The sequence below is a fragment of the Alosa sapidissima genome, chromosome 22 (assembly GCF_018492685.1).
Source record: "Alosa sapidissima isolate fAloSap1 chromosome 22, fAloSap1.pri, whole genome shotgun sequence".
NCBI lineage: Eukaryota > Metazoa > Chordata > Actinopteri > Clupeiformes > Clupeidae > Alosa > Alosa sapidissima.
In genome coordinates, this window is record NC_055978.1 from 5,713,582 (window position 1) to 5,739,473 (window position 25,892).

At 45.1% G+C, this 25,892-nt stretch overlaps 3 protein-coding genes across 5 annotated transcripts; 1 reads left to right on the forward strand and 2 right to left on the reverse strand.

Moving 5' to 3' along the window:
- Window positions 1-641: 641 nt before the first annotated feature.
- On the reverse strand, window positions 642-13,808 carry terfa (telomeric repeat binding factor a). Its single transcript, XM_042079065.1, has 10 exons — window positions 13,595-13,808; window positions 12,869-12,964; window positions 10,918-11,045; window positions 10,428-10,520; window positions 8,908-9,048; window positions 7,972-8,114; window positions 5,574-7,103; window positions 2,036-2,112; window positions 1,762-1,790; window positions 642-1,110 (listed from the first exon to the last, which is right to left on the reverse strand). The coding sequence occupies exons 1-10, from the start codon at window positions 13,737-13,739 to the stop codon at window positions 952-954; spliced, it is 2,541 nt and encodes an 846-aa protein (XP_041934999.1). The 5' UTR covers window positions 13,740-13,808; the 3' UTR covers window positions 642-951.
- A 762-nt stretch (window positions 13,809-14,570) lies between these two features.
- ckap4 (cytoskeleton associated protein 4) lies at window positions 14,571-18,807 on the forward strand. Its single transcript, XM_042079067.1, has 2 exons — window positions 14,571-15,468; window positions 17,235-18,807. The coding sequence occupies exons 1-2, from the start codon at window positions 15,121-15,123 to the stop codon at window positions 18,468-18,470; spliced, it is 1,584 nt and encodes a 527-aa protein (XP_041935001.1). The 5' UTR covers window positions 14,571-15,120; the 3' UTR covers window positions 18,471-18,807.
- Window positions 18,808-19,744: 937 nt separating this feature from the next.
- On the reverse strand, window positions 19,745-25,773 carry LOC121697528 (IKBKB interacting protein). 3 transcript variants are annotated; one of them, XM_042079071.1, is made up of 4 exons: window positions 25,630-25,773; window positions 24,982-25,528; window positions 24,726-24,843; window positions 22,705-24,299 (listed from the first exon to the last, which is right to left on the reverse strand). In XM_042079071.1, exons 2-4 carry the CDS (start codon window positions 25,197-25,199, stop codon window positions 23,148-23,150), a joined length of 1,488 nt encoding a protein of 495 aa, XP_041935005.1. In that variant the 5' UTR covers window positions 25,200-25,528; window positions 25,630-25,773; the 3' UTR covers window positions 22,705-23,147. The 3 variants fall into 3 exon arrangements, with proteins under 3 accessions (XP_041935006.1, XP_041935005.1, XP_041935004.1); XM_042079072.1 differs by lacking the exon at window positions 22,705-24,299 and adding an exon at window positions 19,745-20,725 and having other exon boundaries at window positions 24,982-25,773; XM_042079070.1 differs by having other exon boundaries at window positions 24,982-25,773.
- Between the last annotated feature and the right edge of the window lie 119 nt (window positions 25,774-25,892).

The window sequence follows — 25,892 nt, forward strand, 5'->3', positions numbered from 1 at the left end:
CTACATAGTGTATTTTTAATAATAAGGCAATACGGTCTATTATTCATACAACAAAGGAGGACCACAAGCACAATCACCAAACCTCCATCCCCTGAACACGCACTTTTTAGTTGCTTGCTAAGCTTATCTCAGATATGGGTGCGTTGTGTGCCACGTGGTTAAATGTCTTTCTTAGACAAGGATGATACAGTTTATCAAAAATCCTCAGTTCGTGGACGTAGTAGACTCATGTGCACTACATGCAAGGTGCTCTTGAAGTTCAAAAGGACAGTTGAAGAAACAAGGCTGGAGGCCCTGATGAGGGTCCCAGAAGGCTAAAACCGGTTGCCGGTTTTTACCCGTATTACATGTATGCCCAAAGGCCTTTCAATAATTTGATCCTTGTCTCCATGTAAGTGTGCCAGAGGTCAATCAAGAAGCTTTGTTTCTTCTCACTGTTTCTCAAGTGTTCAATATGCAACATAGAGCCCTTACGCAAGCAAATTCTTCATTCTAATGGTGAGAAAATTCTGAATTCTAATATGAAACAGTGATGGTGAACAAACACTTAGAGCTTGACAGGCAGATTTGGCATGTAGGTATGTACTAGATACTAAGTATAAGGACAAGGGTATAACATTTAAGAAAGGGCATTCAAAAAGACTTGTCAAAAATACCCTTTAATCTCTCACAGCCTAAGAAATATGCTGCCAAGCGTCAAGAACATGAAACATTTTAAGTGTTTTAGTGCAAACATAAAACATATTTACAATTTTTCTTTTTTACTTTAAAGAGAATGACAAAATGATGGCTTGATCCTTCCCCACCAAGTCTGTCATACAAATGTAATGTCGGTCACATGACATGACAACTACTTTTGCATTACAAAAAAAAAAAAAAATAAACCACAAGAAAACAAATGTACACATTCATAGTTCAGTCCCTTCCGAGAAGTGGCACTCTGACGTTCCTTTAGACAGTTCCATTACTCTTCATGGTTCGCCAGCGGTCTTTGATGTTGACCGACGTGCGCCCCTCAAACGGGAATGCCTCACGGATCTTCGCCCAATTCCCCACGCCGAAACGCTCCACGCCCTCCTTCACCCAGCGAGTCTCCTCCTCCGTCCACATCTGCAACACAGAAAGGAACAAGGGGCTTGGACACATGCAACACTGTCTCTAGATTTTAAAGGGACACCAGGCAGGGTTTTCGTGTTAATTAATCATCTTCGTAAGTCGGTATATGGTTAAATGACTCATTACAGGGCGAATGAAGACTCTCTCACCCGCCCCTACTGCCTGTAGGAAGAATATCCCGCTTGCAAGTTCAGTGTATCGTACCCGCCGACCTTCAGTCTCACAAAGTCTCAGACATCGCGAGAAGCAGGATCAGTTTACATCCTGCATCCACAGCACAGAGGCAGGCTAACAAAACGCTAGCGATTGTTGCAAACGTGTGTATAATGGCAGAGCCGGCGAAGAAGCAGCGAAAACCCTTGAAGATGCAAAGAAAAGAGCTTCAGACCTAGCAAGGGCTCGCACACGTATCGACACGTACAGGCGCTAGGGGGAGTTTCGTAGAGAAAAAGCATCAGGCTTGCCTGGTGTCCCTTTAACTAGGCCATCTTCATTACTTAATGCCACATGTTTATAAATAGAATCGAGTATGGCAACGTCAGACGAGGGTTTCTACTGATCTGTGATGACTTTATAGAATAATGCAAAACTTTTTTACATTCCATCACTGCACGTTCTTACCAGACGGATAACAGGATAACTTACCCTTTTCCTTCCATTGCTTTTAGTCACATCTGGGAAGATAGAAATCAGAAAAAAATAATTATTAAAAAACAAGCACTCTTCTGAAATACACTACATATCATAACAAAAACATTATGTCATACATGGCATGTAAGATATGTAATTACTTGCATTGTATTCATTCATTTCATTCAAAACAACTAGTATGACCACAAGTATGACCTTGGTATGTGTATTGGAGTAGAATCACAGACCTTCTCCTTTAATCTACAGGAAATTATTTATTTATATGTACCAGTTTTCCTGGTGCTGCTGAAAAGTGAATCCTCGTCGCTCCACTCCTCCCTGGTTGCTGTGACGTTCATCATCTTGCTGTAAAAGGAATGGGAACGTGCGCCGGCAGCGCTGTTAGCAAAAGACTTGCTGCTTCTGCTGCTCCTCCCTGCCTTGGAGCCACACGTGTGATACTGGCTAGAGGAGCTCTGCATCGTGCTCTGGGCCACGGCCTCTGCCTGGTCGAGTGCGGTCACCCCGTGAATGCCTTCACTGTCTTCACTAGAAGTGCCCCTGCTAGGGGAGACAAAGGCCAAATGCCTCGAGCATCTGGTGACACCTGCAGGACTTCCCCTAACTGTGGTGTCAGGGAGGGTGTCCTTCCGTTGCCCAGGGGTGTTGCAACTGCCCCTGCTGCGAGTGGCAGAGCCCAATTCCCTTGAACGTCGGGTGGCATCACCAGAAGTGCCCTTACTAGTTGTGGCAGAAGCCAACTGCCTCGAACATCTACAGGCACCAGAGGTGCCCTTTCTGGGAGTGGCATCGCCTTCATCCCTAGAAAACCTGGGGGTGGCACCGGAAGGGGGCCTGTTGGGTGTGACAGAGGCCCTCTCCTTCAACCACCTGGTGCTGGCGCTAGAGGAGACCCTGTTGGGGGTAACAGAGGCCCTCCCATTTGTGTGCCTGGTGGTGGCGCTACAGGTGCTGCTGTCGGGGGAGGCTGAGGCGCTCTCCTTCAACCACCTAGTGGTGGCGCCAGAGGGACCGCCGTCAGGGGTGGCAGAGGGGCTGCCCTTGCTGGGCATGTTGGACTCGGGGAAGGGGTCATTCTGTCGTCGCCGTGCCACCACCTTTGTACGGTAGAATATCGCTGTGTCACTGTCATCACTCTCAATCTCACGTTCTGTCTCTGTCCCTGTGTGCAACCTCTTACTCAGTCTTCTTACACGCCTGCATACCAAATAAGGGGGCACTGGGTCAATGAAACCACCTCCACAGAGGTGGATAACTCTGGCTTCAGCAAGTAAAAGTCCTACCACACATGGGTTCTACCTGTGCAGCATTAGTGGTGTCACCAATTAGCTTATGTACCTGGCTTAAGAGTTGAACTAATTGGAAGCCATTGGTTTAGTGAATGGTTTGAACAAATATGTGGTAGGACTTTTATGTTCTGAAGTGTATTTATTTACCCCTCTGTTCAAAACGCATAACTCAACTCCATGCACCTGTGTGCAAGTAAATATGCAAGGACATTGTTACATGTGATCCCTTGCTTCCCATTTTAGCATCTTGGTCTATCAGCTTGAGAGAACACAGGCATCATGGGATTTTTACTTGTTATCACACATTTGAGATTTGGACATGTAGGTGAGTATGCATTTTGACAAAACAAACAAATAAATAAATAACAAATTGGTTTTGGCTGCCTATGTCTCAGTTCAACCAACAGCTCCACTGGTATAATAAATAGTGGATCTACTGAAAAGAAATCTCATTTCAGAGTGCATGTTTGACACTGGACGATTATTACCTGTTTCTCTAAACATTACACCACAAAAGTAAGGGCATACATAAATAAACTGATGTAATGCATCTCTGAAGACAGTTTGCAACTAGCTGACAAAAAGTGTGAAGAGATGGCAGACCACACAACAACGTGACGAATACTACTCTGCTAGCCAGGGCTCAACATTCACGGTTGCCTGGTTGCCCATGGCTACCAAATGGTTACAAGTGGCAACCAGTTTGTCCCCCCCTGGTTGCCCCTGTGACAACCACATTTGGTTGGCCTTGGCAACCAAAACCTCATGCCTGGTTGCCAAGAAGATGGCAACCACTTTTTAAAAGTTAAAGCTGAGCCCCCTGCTGCTAGCTATTTGATAGTTGTTTTACATCACAGCTATCCCAAACTTCACCTGGTTCAACACTACTTACTAAACGAATCAATTTACAAAGTATTCCTGCCCCTTTAGGGAATTAAGTTGTGTGGGAGTGCATGCCAATGGGTCAGCCCAGGATTGATTCCCAAACCCGCTGTTGTGAGTCCGTGCCAATTTGGAAAAAGGTGTCTGCTATATAGTAGTCACTTTCCTATTACTTTAGGTCATTTGGTCCGTCATCCCCTCTATTCCCTGACGCCAATTTCTGTTCAATCACAGTCTATTGAACATTGCAATCAAGCATTTCACTGCAAGCAAAACTTAAACATGGACGAATTGAGACATGAGTTCAGTCAGTGCTGCTTTAGAAAAAGTAATGAAATTTAACAAGTAATGCAGTGTTTCAATCAGGGAATCAGCAAGCATAGAGGCATTATAGGCGCACATACAACTACACAGCGAGTAGCGTAATGTGTGCCGTTGTGAATAAGTTATCAGAAATAAAATCTTTCTTTTTCTAGTTTCTTATTATAGTAGTACTTTTTTTCAATATGAAACAATATCAGAAGTACGTTAAGAAAGTCATATGAATATACAAAATAGAATACATTTGAAGAACACACACAACTATCTGTCCATCTAGCTTGTTCACAGATAAAGACACTAGGGATGCAACAGCACACGGTGCTCACTGATCGGCATGTATCAGTACAGGTTTTTTGGGCCACGGTAACGATATGGTTTCGGTATAAACAATTAATTAATTAATTTTATTTAAGTCCTTTTAGACAAGTCTCTCCACTCGGCGGCCATATTGTACGCTAGTTAGTTTATTTATCTATTTAGATATCAGCAAGCTATCGGCCGATTTCCATGAAACATGGAAAGAATGGGCTGGAGGAACCCCTTAAACAAAGCAGATACATCCGATGTGTAATTTCACTTTAGATAAATTTGGAAGACTTGGCAGCAAACAACATTTCTTTAGTTTATTTTAATGGCAATCATGTTAGAAGCGTCTCCTCCAGACTGCATTAAGTCAGGCTTCTGGGCTGTAGGCTTAACTTTGTTTTTTGTTTTTTACTTTAAGATCTTCAGTTTGTACCGAAATCCTAAATGTTCCCTCATAATGGATATGAAACCCGGCAGCGCCTCTTCCAAATGTATTTCTTTCTTACTCCAATCATGTCAGCTGTGCCCTGGTGTTTCTCTAACTCATTTGCATACCAGGGTTGTGCAAAATTCAAATTGCAATTCTGCTTCCTGTTTGCTACCTCAATTGAAATGCAAGTGAAATTCAATAATTGAATTGGAATTTAAGAGCCACTTTCAATTCAATTTTGGAATTTTGCACAAGCCTGTTGCATACAGAGCACAACAACCTATCGACGCATTGCTACATTAGCAGGGAAGCACTGATAGGTTGTAGAGGTGGCAGGGCCGATGCACTGGTTCTCTGGAGGTGTTTTGTTAATTTCTAACGTGCGTATAGTTTGCGGCTTATCGCGGTTATAATATACCGTGTACGGTTGCATCCCTAAAAGACACACACACACACACACACAAAGAGAAAACTCTTGCTTTAACTTGCTGTGCAACAGTGAAGAGAATCTGGTGGTGACACACATCCTCTTCCTAACAAACTAAACTAAAGCTTTGTCTCTAATATATTCTTTTTACCTCATGGTTAGCTCCTTCCGCCGTTTCCTGTTGGGTGGCGAACTGGACAGCGAGAAGTCCTGCGGACCTTCGTCTGTGGAGCTGTTGTTTGGGCGCAGGGCGCTCCCGGGTCCTGGCCTACCAGGGGTGGTTGGCAGCAACCCTTTCCGACGCTTGGCACCAGCCCCGCTGCCCCTTGTCGGTGTGTCAGGAATGGGGTCCTTCTGACACCCTGGGGTATTAGAACTACTCGGTGTGCCAGAACCCAACTCCTCCGCCCGTCTGCTAGTGGCACCGGAGGTGCTCCGACTAGGTGTGACAAAGCCTTTGTCCCTAGAGTTCCTGGTGGCACTGGAAGAGCCCCTGTTGGGAGTGTCAGGGGGAGACTCCTTTGAACGCCTGTTAAGGAGCGAGTCCCTCAGTCGCCCGCGACCCCTGCGCTCCTCTCTGTCCGGTGTCGACGACAGCGGCGGCGTTCTGATGTTCTCCTCCAGCTCGGATGGCAACAGGGGCTCATCTAGCATGGAGTTCTCGGCAGCGGAGTCAGGGTCAGAGGTCGAGAGCTTCTCCGACTGATAGGTCACTGGTTGGCTGTCGGGAAGCATGATCAGCTGTGGCATAGTTACCTTGCAGTAGCGTCCACCGATTATACGTGACAGCAAAGAGCCTCCGATCACGTTCACTGCAGGCTTGGCGTGCTCAGCGGGGTCTGGGGATTTTGACGTGGGTGTTTGTGGATTCGAGGAAGGGGGAGGGGAAGGGGAAGTGATGTCGCTGTGGGCTGCTGGGGGGTCATCCCGGCATCGGGAGCGGGTGAGGCGCTTGGGTTGAGCCAGGAGGCTGGGCGACTCCGCCTGCGAGAACAGATTGTCCGTGTCGGAAGACGAAGGATGTGGTGGCGAGACGGCAGGCACCACTGCATCGTCGTCACTCACGTCTCTCTCTGCGTTTACCAAGACCGACTCTTCCTCCTCCTTTTCTCTGACTGACTTGGACTCCTTCTGCTCCACTTCAATGGACTCATCCCCCTCATCCGCATCTTTCCCTCTGTCCGGCTCCTCCTCCTGCTCCTCCTCCTCCATGGCCGCCTCCTCCTCCTCCTCCTCCTCCGCCGCACCATTGTGTTGTGCCACCACCTCTTCCTTTTCGAAGTCCTCCTGCGGAGTCTCAGAGAGGTGGAGGTGCAGACTATCCGTCTCCCGTTTCTCCTCTTCCTCCTCATCCTCAGCTTGCGTGTCTGACTCCGTCGCTTCCACACACACCTCCTCCCCAACAGCAGGAGTCTTCTCCGGAACGTTCTCCTTAGGATTTACGTCCTTCTGAATCTCCACCACCTCCACCTCAACCACTTGCTGCTGCTGTTGTTGTTGCTGTTGTTGTTGCCCACCCTGTGCTTCCTTTTGGGCCTCCTCTTCGGCCTCCTTGTAGACCTCCTCCATTAGTGTGGAGAAGGGCACATTAAGGCCCAGTTTCTGGGCCTGACTCTCGTAGACCTGCCTCAGCACCTGTAAGGTCACGTATCCCAGACGGGCGTCTGCAGAAACGGAGGAGCTGTGAAGAGAAAAAGAGGTAAAAGTTAGATCCAATCAGATTTGCTTACCTTAAAGTCAGTAACAACAAACTATGATTAGTATAGGAAAAGTTAGGCATTAGGCACTAGTTCATGGTCTTAGAAAAAGAAGAAAAAGATAAAAAGAATTGCACTCAACGGGGTCATAACTGAAGTGCTCCATTCACAGAGCGTAAAAATTGTTTTAGAAGACTTGTCTGACTTGTCTCATGGCTGGTGTAGCTGGTTCCGTTGATTATAGAGGAAGCTTAATTGTTATGTGCCACATATTGTGTAGCTTCTCTGTCAGGCTCCAAATGTATATTTTATTGGATAACATTTCCAAACGTTAACATTGGAAGTGTTATCTAATAAAATACACATTTGGAACCAGAGTGAACATTTTCTTCCTATTTTGAAGTTTATCACCAGAGGTCAGCATCTTGTTAACAGCGTTTTGGGGTGCGTTACTCTCTGTCTATACATACGGTATTTGTTCATGGTCTGACATATATAAAATATATGTATGTGTATTTGTATTTGTATAAGTATGTGTGGGCACAATGTTATAAAGCAGTAATAGCACTGTCGCCCAACTAAGTCAGTCCGGGTTCAAATCCCTGCACGTCCGTATCACCTTTGGATAAGAGTGTCTGCTGAATACCAGTCCCTTTTACTTCACATTCTACTTTTTATTATAGTGTTTTGTCCTCACGGGCAGGCTACACTGGGCACATGACAAGCATTGTGGCTCGTATGTCTGTCTCTCTGTGTGTGTGTGTGTGTGTTGGTGTGTGTCACTCTGTGTGTGTGTGTGTGTGTGTGTGTGTGTTACTGTGTGTGTGTGTGTGTGTGTGTCCTTTCTATTACCTATGCTCTGGTGCATCTTGCTCTTGGCGTGGCTCAGATGTGAGGTCAATGTGGTTCTCTGTCTGGGTTCCGTACTCTAACCTCCGTGACCTTCTCTTGATGATCTGCGATTCCTCAACCATTTCATTCCTCTTCCGAACAATCTGCAGGACATCGAAAAAACAGACACTGGTTATAAAATAATATAACACAACCAGACAGAAAGGTAATCATTGTTGTTAGCCTTCTCCTCCAAACCCTTAGATTGACCATCACATATGATTCAAATAGAGCATAGGTTAGGATTTCTTTTACAAGGATCTTGCATGTAATCTCACTTTTCTCACTAGTCTCACTTTTAAGAATGGCATTGAGTCAGTGTTTTGTTGTGAAGTGATGTTTGTGTTTATGGTAATTAGCAGAGGCTTTTATTCAAAGTGACTTACACAGACATCAATAAACATTACAATAACATTAAAATTAGCAGTTTAAAGTAAAATATATATAGCCTAAATTATATTTATAATACAGAAATTAATCTAAGTATAATCTAAATTATATTTATAATAAAGAAACTAATATTAGTAATAAACTAATTAACATTTAACAAAATAATAACAATAACCATAAACCTAAAATCACACCTCTGTAATAAATCAATTAGCCAGATATAAGGAAAATAGATGCTTTTTGAAGATCCAAAAACTATCGCAAAAACAAAGAGCATAAGGTAAACCATTCCACCGAGGAATCACAGACCAAAGAGTCTTGACTGTGACCTCTCAGTGTTGATGGAAAGCCAACATAGCATAGATGATCATCAGAGGATTGCAGTGGGCAAGAGAGGCAGTGATGCACAGGAATCCAAGATGGTGTTAATCATAGCAGAACATGTCTTTAACCCAAGAATTATGTGTCTGTTTGTGTGTGTGTGTGTCTGAATAGATGGGATAATACCATTGATAGAAAAGGCTGAGGCATAGTGTACACTCTCTCGATGAAGTCCAGCATGTTCTGCCTGAACTGGCTGTAGGACGGTTGCTCCAGTGTGGGGTGGGTGCTATATTTCCTCTGCACCAGGTCTGACAACAGCTTAGCCTGAAGAACACAGATTACACAATTATGCAATTTATTTATTTTGTCTATATATCCAGTATATTTTTTGGGGCGTTTTGCCTTTAATGACATAGGACAGTAAAGACTGACAGAAAGAGACTGGAAGAGAAAGAGGGAAGTAAAATAACATTGTGTTGCTTAAAGGAGAATTCCGGTGTGATATTGACCTAAAGTGTATTGAAACATGATACCGAGTGTGAACGTATGTCTCATAGCCCATCTCGACTTGTCCCCTGCACTCCAAAATCTGGCGCTAGTTAGCCGATGCTACCAACAACTTTTTCAGTAGTGGTGCTTCGGCATCGGGCTAGCCATGCAAATAAATCACTGTTTTACACCCATTTACGAGGCTCAATGTATCTCCACACTTCATTGGTAGACTTCCTAGGGCCCTGACATTTAAAACGAGACATTGAGAACTTTGAAAAAGCACTGGTAGTTTACTTACAAGACGATTTATACAGACAGTATCTTCACTAAGTTTAACGTTTGCAGCCATCTTGAATTTAGTCACGATAAGTCGAGCAACGAGTAAGAATGAACAGGTATGATAAGGGATCAGATTCCAAAAATAATTCAGTGGAAATGCATGGATTCCAGTTTCTTCCAGTAGCAGCAACTGGAATCCATGCATTTCCACTGAATTATTTTTGGAATCTGATCCCTTATCATAGCTGTTCATTCTTACTCGTTTCTCGACTTATCGTGACTAAATTCAAGATGGCTGCAAACGCTAAACTTCGTGAAGATACTGTCTGTATAAATCGTCTTGTAAGTAAACTACCAGTGCTTTTTCAAAGTTCTCAATGTCTCGTTTTAAATGTCAGGGCCCTAGGAAGTCTACCAATGAAGTGTGGAGATACATTGAGCCTCGTAAATGGGTGTAAAACAGTGATTTATTTGCATGGCTAGCCCGATGCCGAAGCACCACTATTGAAGAAGATGTTGGTAGCATCGGCTAACTAGCGCCAGATTTTGGAGTGCAGGGGACAAGCCGAGATGGGCTATGAGACATACGTTCACACTCGGTATCATGTTTCGATACACTTTAGGTCAATATCACACCGGAATTCTCCTTTAAGGCCCTGTGTCCACCAATCACGTTTGTTTGTGCTGACAGCGCTCAGAGCGCCAAGGGCTTTTTGCCACCGAGGGTGCTGAGCGCTGTGAACGCTGAACTTCACAGGATTTTTATAGAAAATAGATGCCATCGGCGCAATAAACGTGATTGGTGGACACCGGCCCTAACGGTGCTGATATGATTACTTAAGGTCTTTATTATCAGTGGGTCTGTTTACTGTGTGGTGACCCAAAGACCTCTACAATGCACACTGTAAGTTTTAAGCAGTCACAGAACTCACCTTGCCCACTGGATTTTTCCTCGTAGGGAAGTGTTTTTCCAGCATCTCCTTAGCTTTTTTAAAGTCTTTACTTTTGATGCAAACGACAACAACCTACAGAATAAAATATTTTGAACCAACAAGGAAAGAATGCATTAACACTGATGCTAAACATCAAAAACATAAATACTGGGTAACACATAGCATGACACAAGCCTCTAATTCTATGTGACCACTAGTTCACTGACAATTGTAAACAGAGTTAAAGTTCAAATTGACTGGGATTTAGCAGATATATCCAAAACGACACAAACTTGCAACAGCAGGAACCGAACCCGGGTCAAACGGAAACAATGGAGTGCACTGAACGCATGCCCGTGCCTATGTGTAGGGGCCTTAAGATGTGGCCTAATTAATTAAGTTGGCCTAATTAAGAGCTGTGTGTGTGTGTGTGTGTGTGTGTGTGTGTGTGTGTGTGTGTGTGTGTGTGTGTGTATGTGTGTGCCCTCACCATCTCTCTCAGTGATGTGTGGACTCTCTCCAAATCTGACTGTGGCACCTCAACCTCAGCACAGATTTTCTCCAAAACGTTCATGGCTGACTCAAGCGGAGTAACAGAGTCCAACTCAAACTCAATCCCTGAGGATAAAGACACAACAAAACATATCATATACAGAACAAACACAAGAGCAATGGACCTGGAATGCTGCACTTCATTTGAACATACCGGTACTTCATTTTATGGTAGTTACACCTGTGGTTGCCCTGCTAGTTAAAATAGCTGCTGCTCAACAGGACACAATTGAATGATTGAAATGAAATGAATGATTCTGGTGAGTTTGCACTTACATACTAATTATAAATAACTATGACATGTGAACCTGATGTCATATAGGGGTGAACGATTTTGGAAAAAAATCTAATTGCGATTTTTCTCACCAATATTGCGATTGCGATGCGATTATTTTTAAGCTCTTTATCTTCTGTCTTATTCAACAAAGACAAGCAATATATTATTCTATAGTATGACCAACACAAAATTAGATAAGTTAAACATAAACTGTTCTTTCCTGGAGCCCAGGCTTATGTTATGATGGCATTAGGTCATTGAATAAGATTGATGAATGAAATATTTTTTATTTAACTACTTTAATAACATTAGTAGACCTATATTTGTTGAACTTCCAGCCTTGTAAACATTTAATGATTCTGATTCGTTTCTATTTCATGTAGATATGACCTTCTTTCGTTAGTTAACAAATAGGTCTACATGTAGTGGCACTGACACGGCTTCTTCTTGTCCTGTGCTCTCCATACGCGCGCGCACACGCACGCTCCTCTGTAGGCTACTTGCACGTGAATCAGAACAAATTACTGTAGATTGTTGTAGCGCAAATAAATGCGGCCGAATGACCGTTCGGCTCGGTGTTAACTAAAGGTTAGCATCATCAACACCGCAGCGCAATACGCATGCATGCAAATTAACTAGTTTGTTCATATCACACCAAAGCCAATCGCGGAGACAAAACTCTTTAAGCAGGCAAAGTTATCAGCAGTTAGCAGCATGTATGTAGCCTAGAGCCTTAGCTGGTAAGCTAATGTTATAACAGCTGGGTTTTTGGTGGTTAGCTGTGTCAACTACTTGCGGATAACATTATGCATCAATTCATTGTTTGTGCCGCCAACCCCCTTGGATATCGCAAATGCCCCCACTGTCACTGTACTCCAGTAAACAAAGTCCCCAGTGCACAGGTGAATGGCTGCTGTGCAGCCTAAACAGTCGTGGAGTTTTAATCGTCAGCTGGACAAGTGAACGAAGTTACCAGCCAGTAGCAGCACAGGGGAATTATGAACTAGAACCAGGGACATGGTAGGTTCGAGCAAAAGGTAATGAAGAGGTTTATTTTTAACCAAAGTAGCTCTACTGATCAGACCTTTCTTGACACTGTTAGCTGGTCCTCTTGTTTACGTTTTTTGCTTCTTCAGTGGTCAGTGAGAAGAGTCGGTGGCGCGTCGGCAAGCGCAAGTATAAATGCATTTTGGTGACGTCACATATTACAAACTGCAGCCTTTGCGGTTTGAAAATCGTGTTTCATCATATCGCGATATTATCGCAAATGCAATAAATCGTTCAGCCCTAATGTCATATTACTTCTAACCAGATGCTATGTTATCTCCTAAACCATACCAATATGAACCCAATGACAAGTGAACCCAATGTCATATACTTCGCATTCAAATCAAAGTCAGTTTTCTATTGCTATTTTTATTTCATCTACAACGTCTGAATGGTAGTGGAAGAGTAAAAACTAAGTTTGAACGTTATGGCAAACGATATTGCACTGGAACCAATAACAGAGAAAGAGAGAGAGAGAGAGACAGCACTGTTACAAAAAGCACTTTTTAACTTCACTTCCATCAATTCCAACAGCTAAGGGTGTTGACGTTAAGAAACATCTTACCAAGTTTGTCGCCGTCATATATTCGAGACAAAAACTGTATGATTAATAACTTCATGGGTAAGCTACTGTTGGCCTCTATCGGCATCTCCAACAAACCTATAAAAAGCAGATTACATGTGTTTACGTTAGTAGCAAGCTAAGTTACATGAAGAATACACCGACGATTCATTTCTAGATTCATTTCTTAGTTAGCAAATCTTATCTCCTCTGCTGCTAACCTAAACCTGCAAGTTAACGTTGAGTTAACGTCACTTCACGGCAAGACAGATACTTAACGTTAGATCTAACGATGCGTTCACAACTGCAGACGACTATGATGATCTTGTTTCCACAAATGTTAATCAACTTTCAGCTAACCGAGTCGGCCTAACGTTTAAGTTTGGGATGCAATGCTATGAGTAACCTACAAGTTAACGTTATGTTATGCTGTAGAAACGTATGCTGAGCCAACAGCTAATGTTAACATTAGTTTATGGATGAGTGTTTCACATAACGCATCAGCAGCGTTAACAGTTAGGGTAATGTTAACAATGACACTTGACAGTGTTGTTGACACACTTCCGAAATCATTTGACCCACATGTTTTCTTTGCACTGCTGCAAACTAACGTTAGCCATGTCAGCCAACTTTATGCTTCCCAAGTTTATTCATGTGTTAGCCAGCTAGCATAGTTAGGTTACATGAAAGCTAAGTTACCGTTACATACTGTTCACTAACGTTACTTACTTTGAAGATGGTCTCTAATTTGGGAAAACTGCCTGTATTCATCATCCCGAAAAGCGTCGAGGGCTTCTGCCACATAAAAATCCAGACACCATCTGTTGACAGTCTCAAAGTGTGTCGCCTTTTTGGCCCTTCGACGCGAAGCCATCGTGTCTGTTTACTAGCTAGCAGCTAACCCTCCGTGGTGCTTTCAGTTTGTGGCGGGAGTTCAGCTCCGCTCTCGTAGCCGACCTGCGCGAGCTCAGCAAGCCGCTGTGGTTGGATGACTGGGAGATGCACCCGCCCACGAGTAGAAATATGCAACAAACTTACAAACTCGGGACAGTAGGATATCCGAGATTTCACTTGTCCATTTAGCCGCCACCAGGTGGCTAGAATAACAAAAAGGCAGCCTACTTGATATCTGCTTGATATTATTACAAGGATAGCCCTAACCTCAGTTTAGTTTATCAACCATAAAATATTACACTGTAGCCTATGCAGCGCTGGGAATTGTAGGCCATAACGTAAATACGACCTAGGCTAATTGTGTAATTATATTGACGGAGTTTTGGAAATCTCCAACACAATACGAATATTCTATAGTAACATAGCTTTTGTTTGTGCACTATAATGCATTATAGCCCTTCAGGGAAAATACACCATTGAAAATACACAGTGTTTTGTTTCTTTTCTCATAGGATAGGCTACTCTCCAGAAACACGTCAGTAACATGACAATAACATAGGCCTACTTAAATGAGCTATGGTTGCTCTGACAGAGTTCATCTGTAAGGTGGAGGAACTTTTAATACAACAGGCAACAAAGTAAGCCTTGTTTTGGGCAGAAAGGGGTGTCGTGTTGAGGAAAGCATGTCTGACTCACTGCCACGTCGAACGGGTGGAGCAAACAAAAAATATATATTCCACACACTGTGCCATCTCTAGAACCGTTGGCTATTACAACAGCCGGACTGCAACGGCCTTTAAGTGTTATCATGGCTGTTTATGGAGTTTGCAAGCAATAAGAAGATAGAGTTCTCAGCGAGTTCTCAGCCTTTTTACCAATCCGAACTGTCCTGATACCATCTGATTGCCAGCGGCTAATTCTCTAAAAATCCAGAGGGGACGTTTCCGCTGTTGTTTCCAGACCCCACACCCTTTGGCTAAATAAGATCAGATGCCGAATTCATATGGAGATGCATATAGGCTACGTGCCACCTAAGCATATATAGCTTATAAATATCCACACTATGGGATAATTTTAAGGACAAAAATAAGGCAACTGCGAATGGGGCTAAGAGTTCCTGAAAAGTTGCTGAGACAAAATGTACAGGGGAATACAAGCAATAGCTATGGTTCTATCTATAGGCTATACTTTCTTAAAGGGACGCCCCTTTTTTGCATACCGCCACACGTTTCCATGAACGGACACGACACGCTCACTGATACGCCGATTTCTCTGTAACAATATCGGGAGCATCCACCAGCTCATAAGTGATCTCCACTTTCCTCCGCGCAGCAGACGACCAACTCAGGACTCCAGCAGCCATGACTGCGAAACACAGAAATAAGAACAACTCGACCACCACCAACAACGAGAAAAATAATGCTCCACCACCACCACCTCAGCAACAAGATGACGTGGCGAAGAAAAGTCAGAAAGCCAACAAGGCAGAGACCCCACCAGCCCCTCACCCTAAATCGAGTTCAGGGTCGGGAAGTTGTTTGAAACTTTTGGCTGCGCTTTGTTACATCTCATTGGTGGCTGGTGCTGGTTTTGCGTCCTACTATCTTCAACAAGTATTAGAAGAAGTGAGCCAAATCAGTAACAGACATGAAGAGTCTTTACAGAAGAACGCAGAACTGGCACAAAAAGTGGAGAATGTTCTTCAACAGGTAGGATGGTCTGAGCAAATTACAGTCCTATTCCATAGTTATAGCAACGGAACTGGCCTCGCTTTTGTGGGGGCCTACATGTCAGACAATCAGTATTGTTTTCATGAATTTAAAATAATGTGTTATTGAAAACCAATTAGATTCATCCATTTGAAGTATTTTCACAAGAAGGAAATGGCCAGTCTAAGTGCGTCCCCTCCCCCCCAAAGAAGCCTGATGAGTTGGCACTACAGAAATAAGTTTTTCATATGATTTTGTAAATTGTAGTACCATTCTAACATTGATAGATTATATGTCATCACTTTTTAAATATTGATTGTTATTTTACTTTATTGTAGATGCACATAAGTTGTCTGTGGAATCATAGCTTTATCTTTTCTGCATGCATTCATTCATTGATAAAAAAAAGTGGTGAAAAGACATTTGAACAGAATTTTGTAAAACTATTTTTTGTTACAGATCTCTTCTCTCTAATTTCATTATACCACTTCATGCCCAGTCACTGTAGAGTTATGTAACAGGCTGCTTCACTGTTACTGCTTGCAGAGCAGTGATGCATTTTAGGAAACATTGGACAACAAAATCTCCAGTGACAGTAAATTTGCACTCAGGTTGAGTAATAATGTACAGGGCTGAATACATTATTCTTTGGGCTTCTTTTTGGCCTACAGTATAGTCACTATCAGCAGTGGTGAATTTGACTATAGCATGTACTGTACCCATATGACCTTTCGTGAAATGCATAACATCTGGTCTTCATATTTGTGCTCTGCATGTCAGCATCAGTGCTCACAGTCACGGGCATTCATGCATCCTCTAATTGTCCACTCGGACGCTGTGACATTCCAAACAGGACTATTAGTTTAGTGGTCTGAGCTGAGTTTTCACTAAGACATGCAGTTACAGTGCAACTCTTCTGCTCTACATTTGATTTGATGTGCATTGTCCTGGCCAAGTTCCAAACCTGGCTCATTCAATCTGGCCCCCTAATCATTCCCCATTCATTCATTCATTTATTCATTCATTCCCTCACTCTCCACCTCAAGCTGGTGTGTGGTGAGTATTCTGTTGCATAATGGCTGCCGTGCACATTGGTAGTGGTTAGTGAGGATTCCCAAGCACTTAAAGTGCCTTAAAAAGCACCATAAAGGCAAAGTGGTGTTGTTGTTGATGTGATGTTTCCTCATACTGTAGATCCATAAGTCCATTTTGCGTATGAATGTCAGGGAATGAATGATTGTTTGGCTTTTAGGGGGTATTTGCAATAACAGCATCATCACCTCCACTCTCCCTCCTATGTCACACTGTCTCACCTTATGCAGGTGCTTCACGAGTCTGAAGTTCTCTGTCTCCCCTCCTTGTATTAGATTCTGGGCCTTAATTCAAATGGCAATTCAATGGGCCTTAATTCAAAGTGCAAAGTCTTGCAATGAGCAGATTGTCTTCTGCCTGAACTAAATCTATCTTGATGTTTGCACTTAGGAACTTGCTCACGTTATCAAATTAGGTAGCAGACTTTGTCCACATATTAAATTAGCTTCTGTTAGATGTTGCACTTTGCCTGTCATTTAAATTAAGGCCCTCTATCTCTCTGTGCCTGTACCTACAGTGTATCTATGTCCTCCTCTCAAACATTGTTGCTGTCTTGTTACTTGTCTTGCTCTCTCTCTCTCATACTTCTCCACGAAGAGTCCCATTGACCCTCTCTCTCTCTCTCCCTGTCTCTTTATCTCTCTCTCTCTCTCTCTCTCTCTCGCCCTCTGTAGGTGGACTCTCTGAGCAGTTCACTGGCGTCTCTGGAAGGTTCCGTTAGCAAGGGTGAGAATGCGGTGCGTCTGCTGGGCTCGGCAGTGCAGAAGGGCGAGCAGGAGACGCAGCGTGTGGAGGAGGCTCTCCAGCGTCTCCAGAAGGAGATCCTGCTCGACCTGTCCGAGGGCATCCGCGAGGTGAAGGAGGCACGCGAGCGTGACTTCTCCTCGCTGGAGTCGACCGTGGAGGAACGGCTGGCTGAGCTCAGCCGCTCCATCGCCGACAGCGTGGCCGAGTTCGCCGGCGCCCAGGGCGAGTCACGCGCTCAGCTCCAGGAGCTCCGCGCACGCGTGGAGGAGCGGGAGGACCCCGTGCTGGTCAAGCAGGAGTTGACTGCCGTGGCCACCGCCATCGCAGACCTGCACACCGCCAACCAGGTCGCCGAGGGCAACACTGGCGTGCTGCGCGAGCAGATCGGGTCGGTCCGGGAGGAGCTGCAGGGTCGTAACAAGGAGATGGCGTCGCTCTCGGAGGAGATCGAGTCGGTGCGTGCGCTGGTGCAGGCCACGGCGGGCGCCCTGCGGGAGGAGGTGACCGCTGCCGAGGCCGCCGTCCAGAACATGGCCGACCAAGCCCAGAGCCTGCAGAGTGGCCAGGAGCAGGCCAGTGGCGCCGTCCAGAGCCTGGAGAAGGAACTGCGGGAGGAGATCGCCAAGGCGCAGAGGCGCGGCGACGACCTTGAGAACCGGCTGACACGGGTGCAGGAGAGTGGCGAAGCCCTGGCCACCGCCAACGAGGAGCAAGATGGCCGACTGGAGGCCCTCCTGTCCAAATACGACTCCCACGAAAGCACGCTGGCCGCCCAGGGCAAGGCTGCGGAGAAAGCCCAGGAAGCCCTGAAGGCGGATCTGGAGGGACTGAAAGCCAGTCTTGGACAGCAGCTCGAGGGCAACCTGGCCTCTGTGGAAAGCGTCCGTGGCGACCTCTCCTCCGTCGGCCAGCAGCTGGCAGCTGTGGAGGAGAAAGTGGACGCTCTCGGGGACGCAGAGACCCTCAGCAAGGCTGTGGGAGACCTGGAGCAGCTCAGAGGCTCCGTGGACAACCTGCAGGCCAAAGCGGAGCAGCTGGACAGCCAGGCGGAGGCTATCGCTGCGCTGAAGAGCGCAGTGCAGGAGATCAAGGCTGCAACAGCAAACAAGGTGGGGAAAGAACCCACAGCCAAAGAAGTGGACAGAAGCGGAGAGGTAGACTGATATGCTAGGGGTCAGGGTGATGAGTATATCTTTGGGGAAGATTTGAGGGTGTCAGTTTGCACATGCAGCAGAATATTCTCTGTTTGTGTGTGTGTGTATGTGTGTGTGTGTGTGTGTACGTGTGTGTGTGTGTTGTGTGTGGAGGAGGAGGAGAAGTATAGAAAATCGAGAAACAAGAATTGATTTAAATGAATGCCAAGATAGTCTTTGTGGACTGCTGTTCTGTGAATCTAAACACTTCAACCTGCACTGTATTTTTTAATAGTTTGTTTTCTGTTGTTTTTATGAAGGGTCATGTCATGTCATAAAAGCTTTCTACAACTCTTTGAAAATCTGATTGTACTGGCTGTTTTTTTTTTTTCAATAAAAGTTTAGAAACTACTGTTCTAAATGAATGCATTCTTACAATCCTTACAAACAAAAGTTCAAAACATGAGCACTACAGTGTCAAGATCTCAACAAAGATCTGTGATTAGTGGTGCAGCTTATCTTCAGCTGCCACTTAAGAATCCCAGGCATCCCCTTCATCTGCCCTGTCATCAATACCACTGATCGATACAGCAAATGTTCCACAGCTCCTCATTGGTCCACAAAGTCACATGCCCACACATAAAGGTCTTTGATTGGCTGAGAGAGTGTGCAGCACATCTGCCCATAAATTCCCATTGACTCCATTTCCTGTCCCTGTTGAAATCAGTTGAAATGTTCCTGGGCTCAACCAGAAATGTTGGACATGCCCATAGGCAAACAATGTATAGAACACATCAACATGCATAGAAAAGAAAAAGCAGTTGAACTGGTTTAGCATATTCTGCATGTTCCACGTAGTTCTACAAAGCTTGAAGATGGCAGAGATAAAAAGCGGATCTTTTCTTTTAAAACCCAGACATACTGTATATGATTTCCAACTGCATTTTAATTATTATTATTATTTAAAGGCTATATTATATAAAGGCTTTTTGCCTTTATTCTGATAGGAGAGTGAAGAGCAACAGGAAGTAAGTGGGAAGGAGAGATGGGGTGGGATCGGGACATGACCGCAGGTCGGAGTCAAACCTGGGTCTTGGCACTTGGCACTTGGGTCCGTACATGGTATGGGCGCTGTAGCCTGTTGCGCCACAGTACCCCCCCTGCATTTCATTTTAAAATAAGAAATTAATGGCCTCCAAAATCTCACAACTTGAGACCCAGTGAAACTCATGACAAAATCTGCACTTCAAATGCTGTTTCATTTCAATCTCAAAGCGAACGAAAAACACTCAAAGAAACACATACCAAACAAGTTCACATTTAATAACACACTAATTCATCAGTAATAACATTTCAGCATGGTGACCCTTCAGGAATAACCTGAACACACCACATACAGCAGGCTACATTCTTAAAAACTGCACTACGGACAGAGAACTGAGTGTTCACAGCTCTCCAGATGGAAGGCTGTTGCTGATTGACTGTCCCTCAGTGTGACTGACAGTCTGGGCGAGCTGCTCGGCGAGGTCAGGGGTCATCATGGCCACATCCTGTTCTGCTGGTACCTCTGTTGTTACTCTTTCTGGAGTTACATTGAGGTTGGCCAGGCCCTCTTTCAACTCCTCGAGGTCTTTCTCGCTCTTCATCAAATCCTCGGCCAGCTGACCGATCCGCAGGGTCAGGTCGTCCAGGCGCGGCTCCAGTGCGTTGAAGTCCCTCTGGATGGTGAAGACCTTGGGCTTCAGGTCACCTGCGAACGTTACGGTTCTCATGAGGCGGGCCCGGCCGCTCTCCAGGGCCAGGATTCGCTCGGACAGCTGACTGTCGGCGGCCTGCAGCTCGGGGAACCGCCTGCGTAACTGGTCCAGGCGCTGGGCATTCCTCTCGGTGGCGCCCTTCATGCTGGACACGCGGTCGATACTGCTGGCCAGCAGCTCGGCCATGCGCTTGACCATCGTCCTCTCCGCGTCGGCCAGTGCGTCCTCCAGCTCGCTCGTGCGGTTCAGCAGCGACTCAACGTCCGTCTCCAGGCCGCCCATGCGCCGCACGTCTGTGCGCACGGCTGCCACCTTGGCGGACATGTCCCGCGTGATGCTGGAGGTGCGCTCCCCGATGCTCTCCACGGCTTGGCCCAGAGCCAAGAGCTTCTCCTGGGCCTGCTGCCGCCTGCCGGAGACCTCTGAGGACCAGGTGGTCAGCCGGGAGATCTCCTGCTCCAAACTGGCCACCTGGGACGGAGGAGCCTCGCTCTCCAGCTTCTCCAGTGCAGCTAGAAGACTCTGACACTGTGAAGAAAACACACACACACACACACACACACACACACACGTAATGTTGGAGGGCAACCACATACCAAGGTTCCATGTGTTTTCCGATTGGTTGATTAAAGTTCTCAAGAAACTTGAGGTTGGTGTGAGAGAAAGTGTATGGTGTGTTATTCATCTTGCACTGGATGATCTTCCTGAATCTCAATATTCTGATGACAATAAGTCTGGGCAAATTACTAAGTCAGCACCAGTCAAAGGCTACATTCATTGTTATGCACTTTTATGATCATGGTCATCACATCGCCAAAAGTAGGCTACTGGTTTTACACACCTATGTAGTATTTAGATACAAAATACCAACCCATTTTCTTCAACCCAATGAAATGAATGACAAAATACTATTTTAAATACAAGTATCATAAATACTGCCCATCCCTGCACATGCCAGAGGGAGCCTCTGCTGACAGCCTCTCTGAGGTAATTTTCAAGTGCATCCAGTTAAGCCTGTGCCTCTTGAGTGCATTCTGTAGGTAGCTGGAAAGGTCATTAACAGGTACACCTGGCTTACATAGTAGGCTACTTAAATCAACACTATGCAACATTTTAATGAATACCTAGTTTTGGTGTTATCTGTAAATTCATTTCAATAGAATATCAATATTATGGTCTTGTGAAGGAGACAGAAATGCCCCTGTTGTTTCTAGCCCTCCAGGCTAGCACTGCTACTGTATGTAGTTCTGTTCCGATATGAACACCCTTTGAAAATCTAAATGATACAAAAGCTATCTAAGGCTGATGATACATTTTTCAGGCAATGGTCCTGAGTATTGTTATTTGGGTCCATTCCTGTTGCCCCATATATCATAATCCTAAAGGTCAATGCCCACTGGCGACGACATTTGCATCTATGGATTTGACAATCACAAGAGAACAATTTTCTAAACTTTGGTGTCGACGTGTGTTGGGCTTTGCTCTGTTAGAGGTAGCCTAATGGAGTTTTAATTTGATGATCATGAAAATTTGCCTACAGCTGATTAAAGTACTTTAGAAAACAATGTTGGTCAATATCAATGAGAACATACCACAACCACAATACATAAAGAAACATTGCCTAGCAACATTGCTCAAAAAGATGCCTCGTATATCATCAGCTGTAGAGAATCCTTCACAGCACGCCAACATTATTTCCAACAGATGAACAACTGGCCTGTTGTTCGTGTTTGAAAGGAATGTATTTTAAGTAAGTCACTAATTTTAGAACAGGGCCAACCAGGATAATGCTTCTTTAACATCATACTGCTGGACAGTGTGATCCTGCATATAACTTCACACCACTGTCTAACTCTATGGATGCTGTTGATATCAGCCTGTAACCACAGTGAAAGCTGTTCTGCAAAAACAGTTATGCAAAAACAGTTCCTAACACATACGTTACACGTGAGTGAGGAGAATCAATTTTGCTGATGCAAAGAGATCACCATCCCCAGAAATAAGGACAGGAATGCCGAGGAAATCAACTATGACGCATATCTAATTGTGATTAAAAACACATAACACAACAACAAAACATGAAAGCCTAATCTAATGATCTGACTTGTATCCATGTGTTGACTCTTTCAATAGATTCTGTATTTATCGTAAATGAATATGATCAATCTTTCAGTGTTCTGCTATGTGTTTTTGAGAGTAGGCCATAAGTTGTGTCAGAGTCTTCTTATTCCCTGTGAGCACAGAAGAGATAGTAAGCTAGTAAGAGATAGTAAGCTAACCGCATATGATGGCACCAGGGTGTACAACCAAGGCTGTACTGTAGACAAAGCAGTCGGCTTGGAATGTCCAATCTTTATAGACTCTAATTAATGTGCCTTACTGAAGTACTGTAGTTTCTAGAAATCCTATAAATGATGCCAGGAAATATGAAAAGTAATGTTATGTGAGAAGACATGTGCATACATGACAAATATTATGGAATTAACTTCACAAGAAAATCATGTGAAAAAAAAACATTTTCATTTATTTTATTAAAAAAGAAACGAAATCTGTGACATTGTGTATAATTACAGCCACACAAATGACTATTTATGAATATCCACAACAATACTGATACATTAATTTCTGAAATGTTATGTGAGATTAAGACAGATGAGTTCTATATAGAAAATAAAATTTCCCTTCAATAGACATGACTATATGATGAGACAGTGCAGTTATTACAGCATTTATACAAGGAATACTTTTCAGATACAGTAAGGGTAATGTTCAGTACTGACTGAGAGACATACAGTAGATATTAAAACTGTGTTCAGAAAAACAACAGATAACAGAGCAAATATTCCATTCATACTTATTAAATGTAACACTTTTTTCCACTGGCAGCATAAGCAGAAGTTTTATAAAGATGAGGCAGCTACACACAATTGGCAGGCACACAATGATGACATCACACATTGAAATCACTGGGCAGGGACTCTGGAATGTCTTTCTCTGTGTCCTGGATGTGTGTCTCCACAGTCTCAACCATCTCCTCCGCAGGCACTGGCCATTCTTCTTCCTGATTGTGCTCCTGTTTGGGTTCAGGTTCTTCTGGGGGTATTGTTTCAGTCACAGCACCTTCATCCTCCTTTTTCCTCTCCTCCACCACCTCCTCTCCCGCTGCCTTGTTCACCACCTCCTCCTCCTCCACCTTCTCTCCAACTGCCTTGTTCACCACCTCCTCTCCCACCCCCTTGTTCACCATCTCCACCACCTCAAATATTGCTCCCATGCTCTTGCTGTCCATCTCCATCTCCATCTCCCTGAGAGTCTCCAGCATGGCGTCGATCTCGCTCCCGGCCGATGAGCCCAGGTGCTGCTCCTCCTCCAGCCCCCCCTGGCCCCCGCCGCTCCTCAGCGCGTCCACTGCCTGCCGGATGTGCAGCGTCTGGGTGAGCCCTCTCAGCATGCTGTCCTCAAGCCCCAGCACCTGCAGGCCCAGCTCCTCCACGCGCCGCTCCACGACGGTGAAGCCCTTGGCCAGCCGCAGGATGGTCCGCACGGCCTCCTCCACGGCCGGAAGGTACTCCTGGCACTGCTGCGCCCGCGGCACATGCTCGTCCAGACGCTCGGCATGCTCGCGGTCGGCGCGTGCCAGGCGGGCCAGCTTCTCGTCCAGCTCGGCGATACGCGCCGTGTTCCAGTCGAGCTGGCCCTGGACCTGCCGCGCGTCGTCTGCCTCTGTGCGCTCGAAGACGCGCGCGTTCCGCCGCGTGCTGGTCTCGAACTCCTCCAGACGCTCGGCCAGGGCGCGCAGGCGCTGCTCCGCGTCGTTGACGCTCTCGGTGGCGCGGACGTGCGATGCGCGTGACTCCTCCCTCAGCGTTGACAAGTCGGTCGTCACGGTGGCTATGCCAGACTGCCATGTCTCCGTCACATTCAGGAAGCGGGCATTGATTTCCTGGATGCCACCTGAGGAGGAGGAAGTGGTGATGTCGTCCTCATCCGATGCTTGCATCGCCGCGACAGCAGAGCGGAGAGAGGCGACGTCCCTCGCCAGCCTGGTTGCTGTGGACATGGAGGAGAGCGCCCCCTCCAGGCGATTCTTGGAGACGTCGAGCTGCACCCACAACATAAGACAGGGTGTTTCTCTGAGCTGATCAGCTTCTGAGTGCATGTGTGTGCTTGCCCAATATTACAGAGAACTTGCTCTGGTCTGGTGTGTGTGTGTGTGTGTGTGTGTGTGTGTGTGTGTGCGCCCCCTACATCAAACACAATGTCTCCTTTGTGTATGCCACTACTGACAAATTTCAAGCACTTTTGGTGTTGTGTAAAACATTCAGGACGTAACATGGCATGAATTGAAAGCATTGCCTTGAAACAGAGCTGCATAAAAAGCTACATAGAAATGTCCTACGGTCAACATGACCCTCAACTTCTTCAAACAGACCTAAAACAATCCCCTTTAACAGCTTTGGCTTCCTGGGTTCTCTATTTCCTAATTATAACCTTTGTTTGACTGTAATAATGTTAAAGTCACACCCACCTTTTCAGATACTCTCTCCACTCTCTGTTCAAGGTCTGCATAACTTGCTGTTCTCCCGTAAAGAAGATTGTACTTCTCCTCAACCTCGGCAAACCGTTCATTCTGTTGCAGGACCACACTGTGTGCAGGACAACATTATATTAGTTTATGACTTAGAGGAAGACATGTTTTGGCCTTGACCGGACTCTCACTCACTGAGACTATTGTTGCTAAAGATGTGATTCTGGAAAGTGCGTAAAAGCGCAGCCAAACTCACCACGTCAGCGCAACACAGACGGAGACAGATAGAAGACAGAGAAGCGTCCTCGACTCAGGCAAACAGAGATAGCTTTTCTTCTGTACCAAACATTTCTGCTCGGTTGCTTCGCTTTTCTTTGCCTCAGCTTCGCCATTCTGTTTCGCTCCATCGCTCGAGTCGGCATTTTGTTTCTGGGAAGTGTTCTTTTTCCTTTGCTTCAACTCATTACTTGGCATTTTCGGACCGCTCCACGCTTTTACAATGCCTGAGCTTTCCTACAAGACTCAAATGAGTTTATGTCCAACTTCACAAATAGACTTGACTAGATCGAAACTTTCTAGGAGTAGGCCCACATTTAGTTTAGCCTAAAAACTACGATGAAAACATTATTGCAGATTAGTTACAGCCAAAACTCCTAGCGGTCTGTCTTCATACATAACCCCCTCCCTAATCAAGGGATCTTGGGAAGCACTTACGTGCCAGCCACGTAGCAGACAGAAAACCTTCACGATTATTATTTTTTTTTTACTCTGTTGATGCTCTGAAGATTCAAAAGTCCAAATCACTGTAAAAAGACAGGATGCAATTGGAATATGGCAAAACAATTAAAAAAGTAAAGTAAGCTAGTTTATTTTAACTAAAAACGGGAAACTCCAAGAAACATACCGGTAGCCTACCTCGACGGCTCTTGAAGAATTTGACGACAATGCCACCCTCCGGTAGCTGTAGTTACATGGCTTCGATGAGTTATTCGGGCCTCTAGCGGAATGAGTGCGAAACATTCTGCTAACCCTAAACCAGACTTTGGACTACATACTAGCAGGGTTTCCACGGGATATGGAATTTTAATAAAGTCTATTCTAGACATGAAAAGTCAGGGGCAAAGTCATGGAATGCAGGGAATTTTGTTAGCAGTTTAAATGTACTTG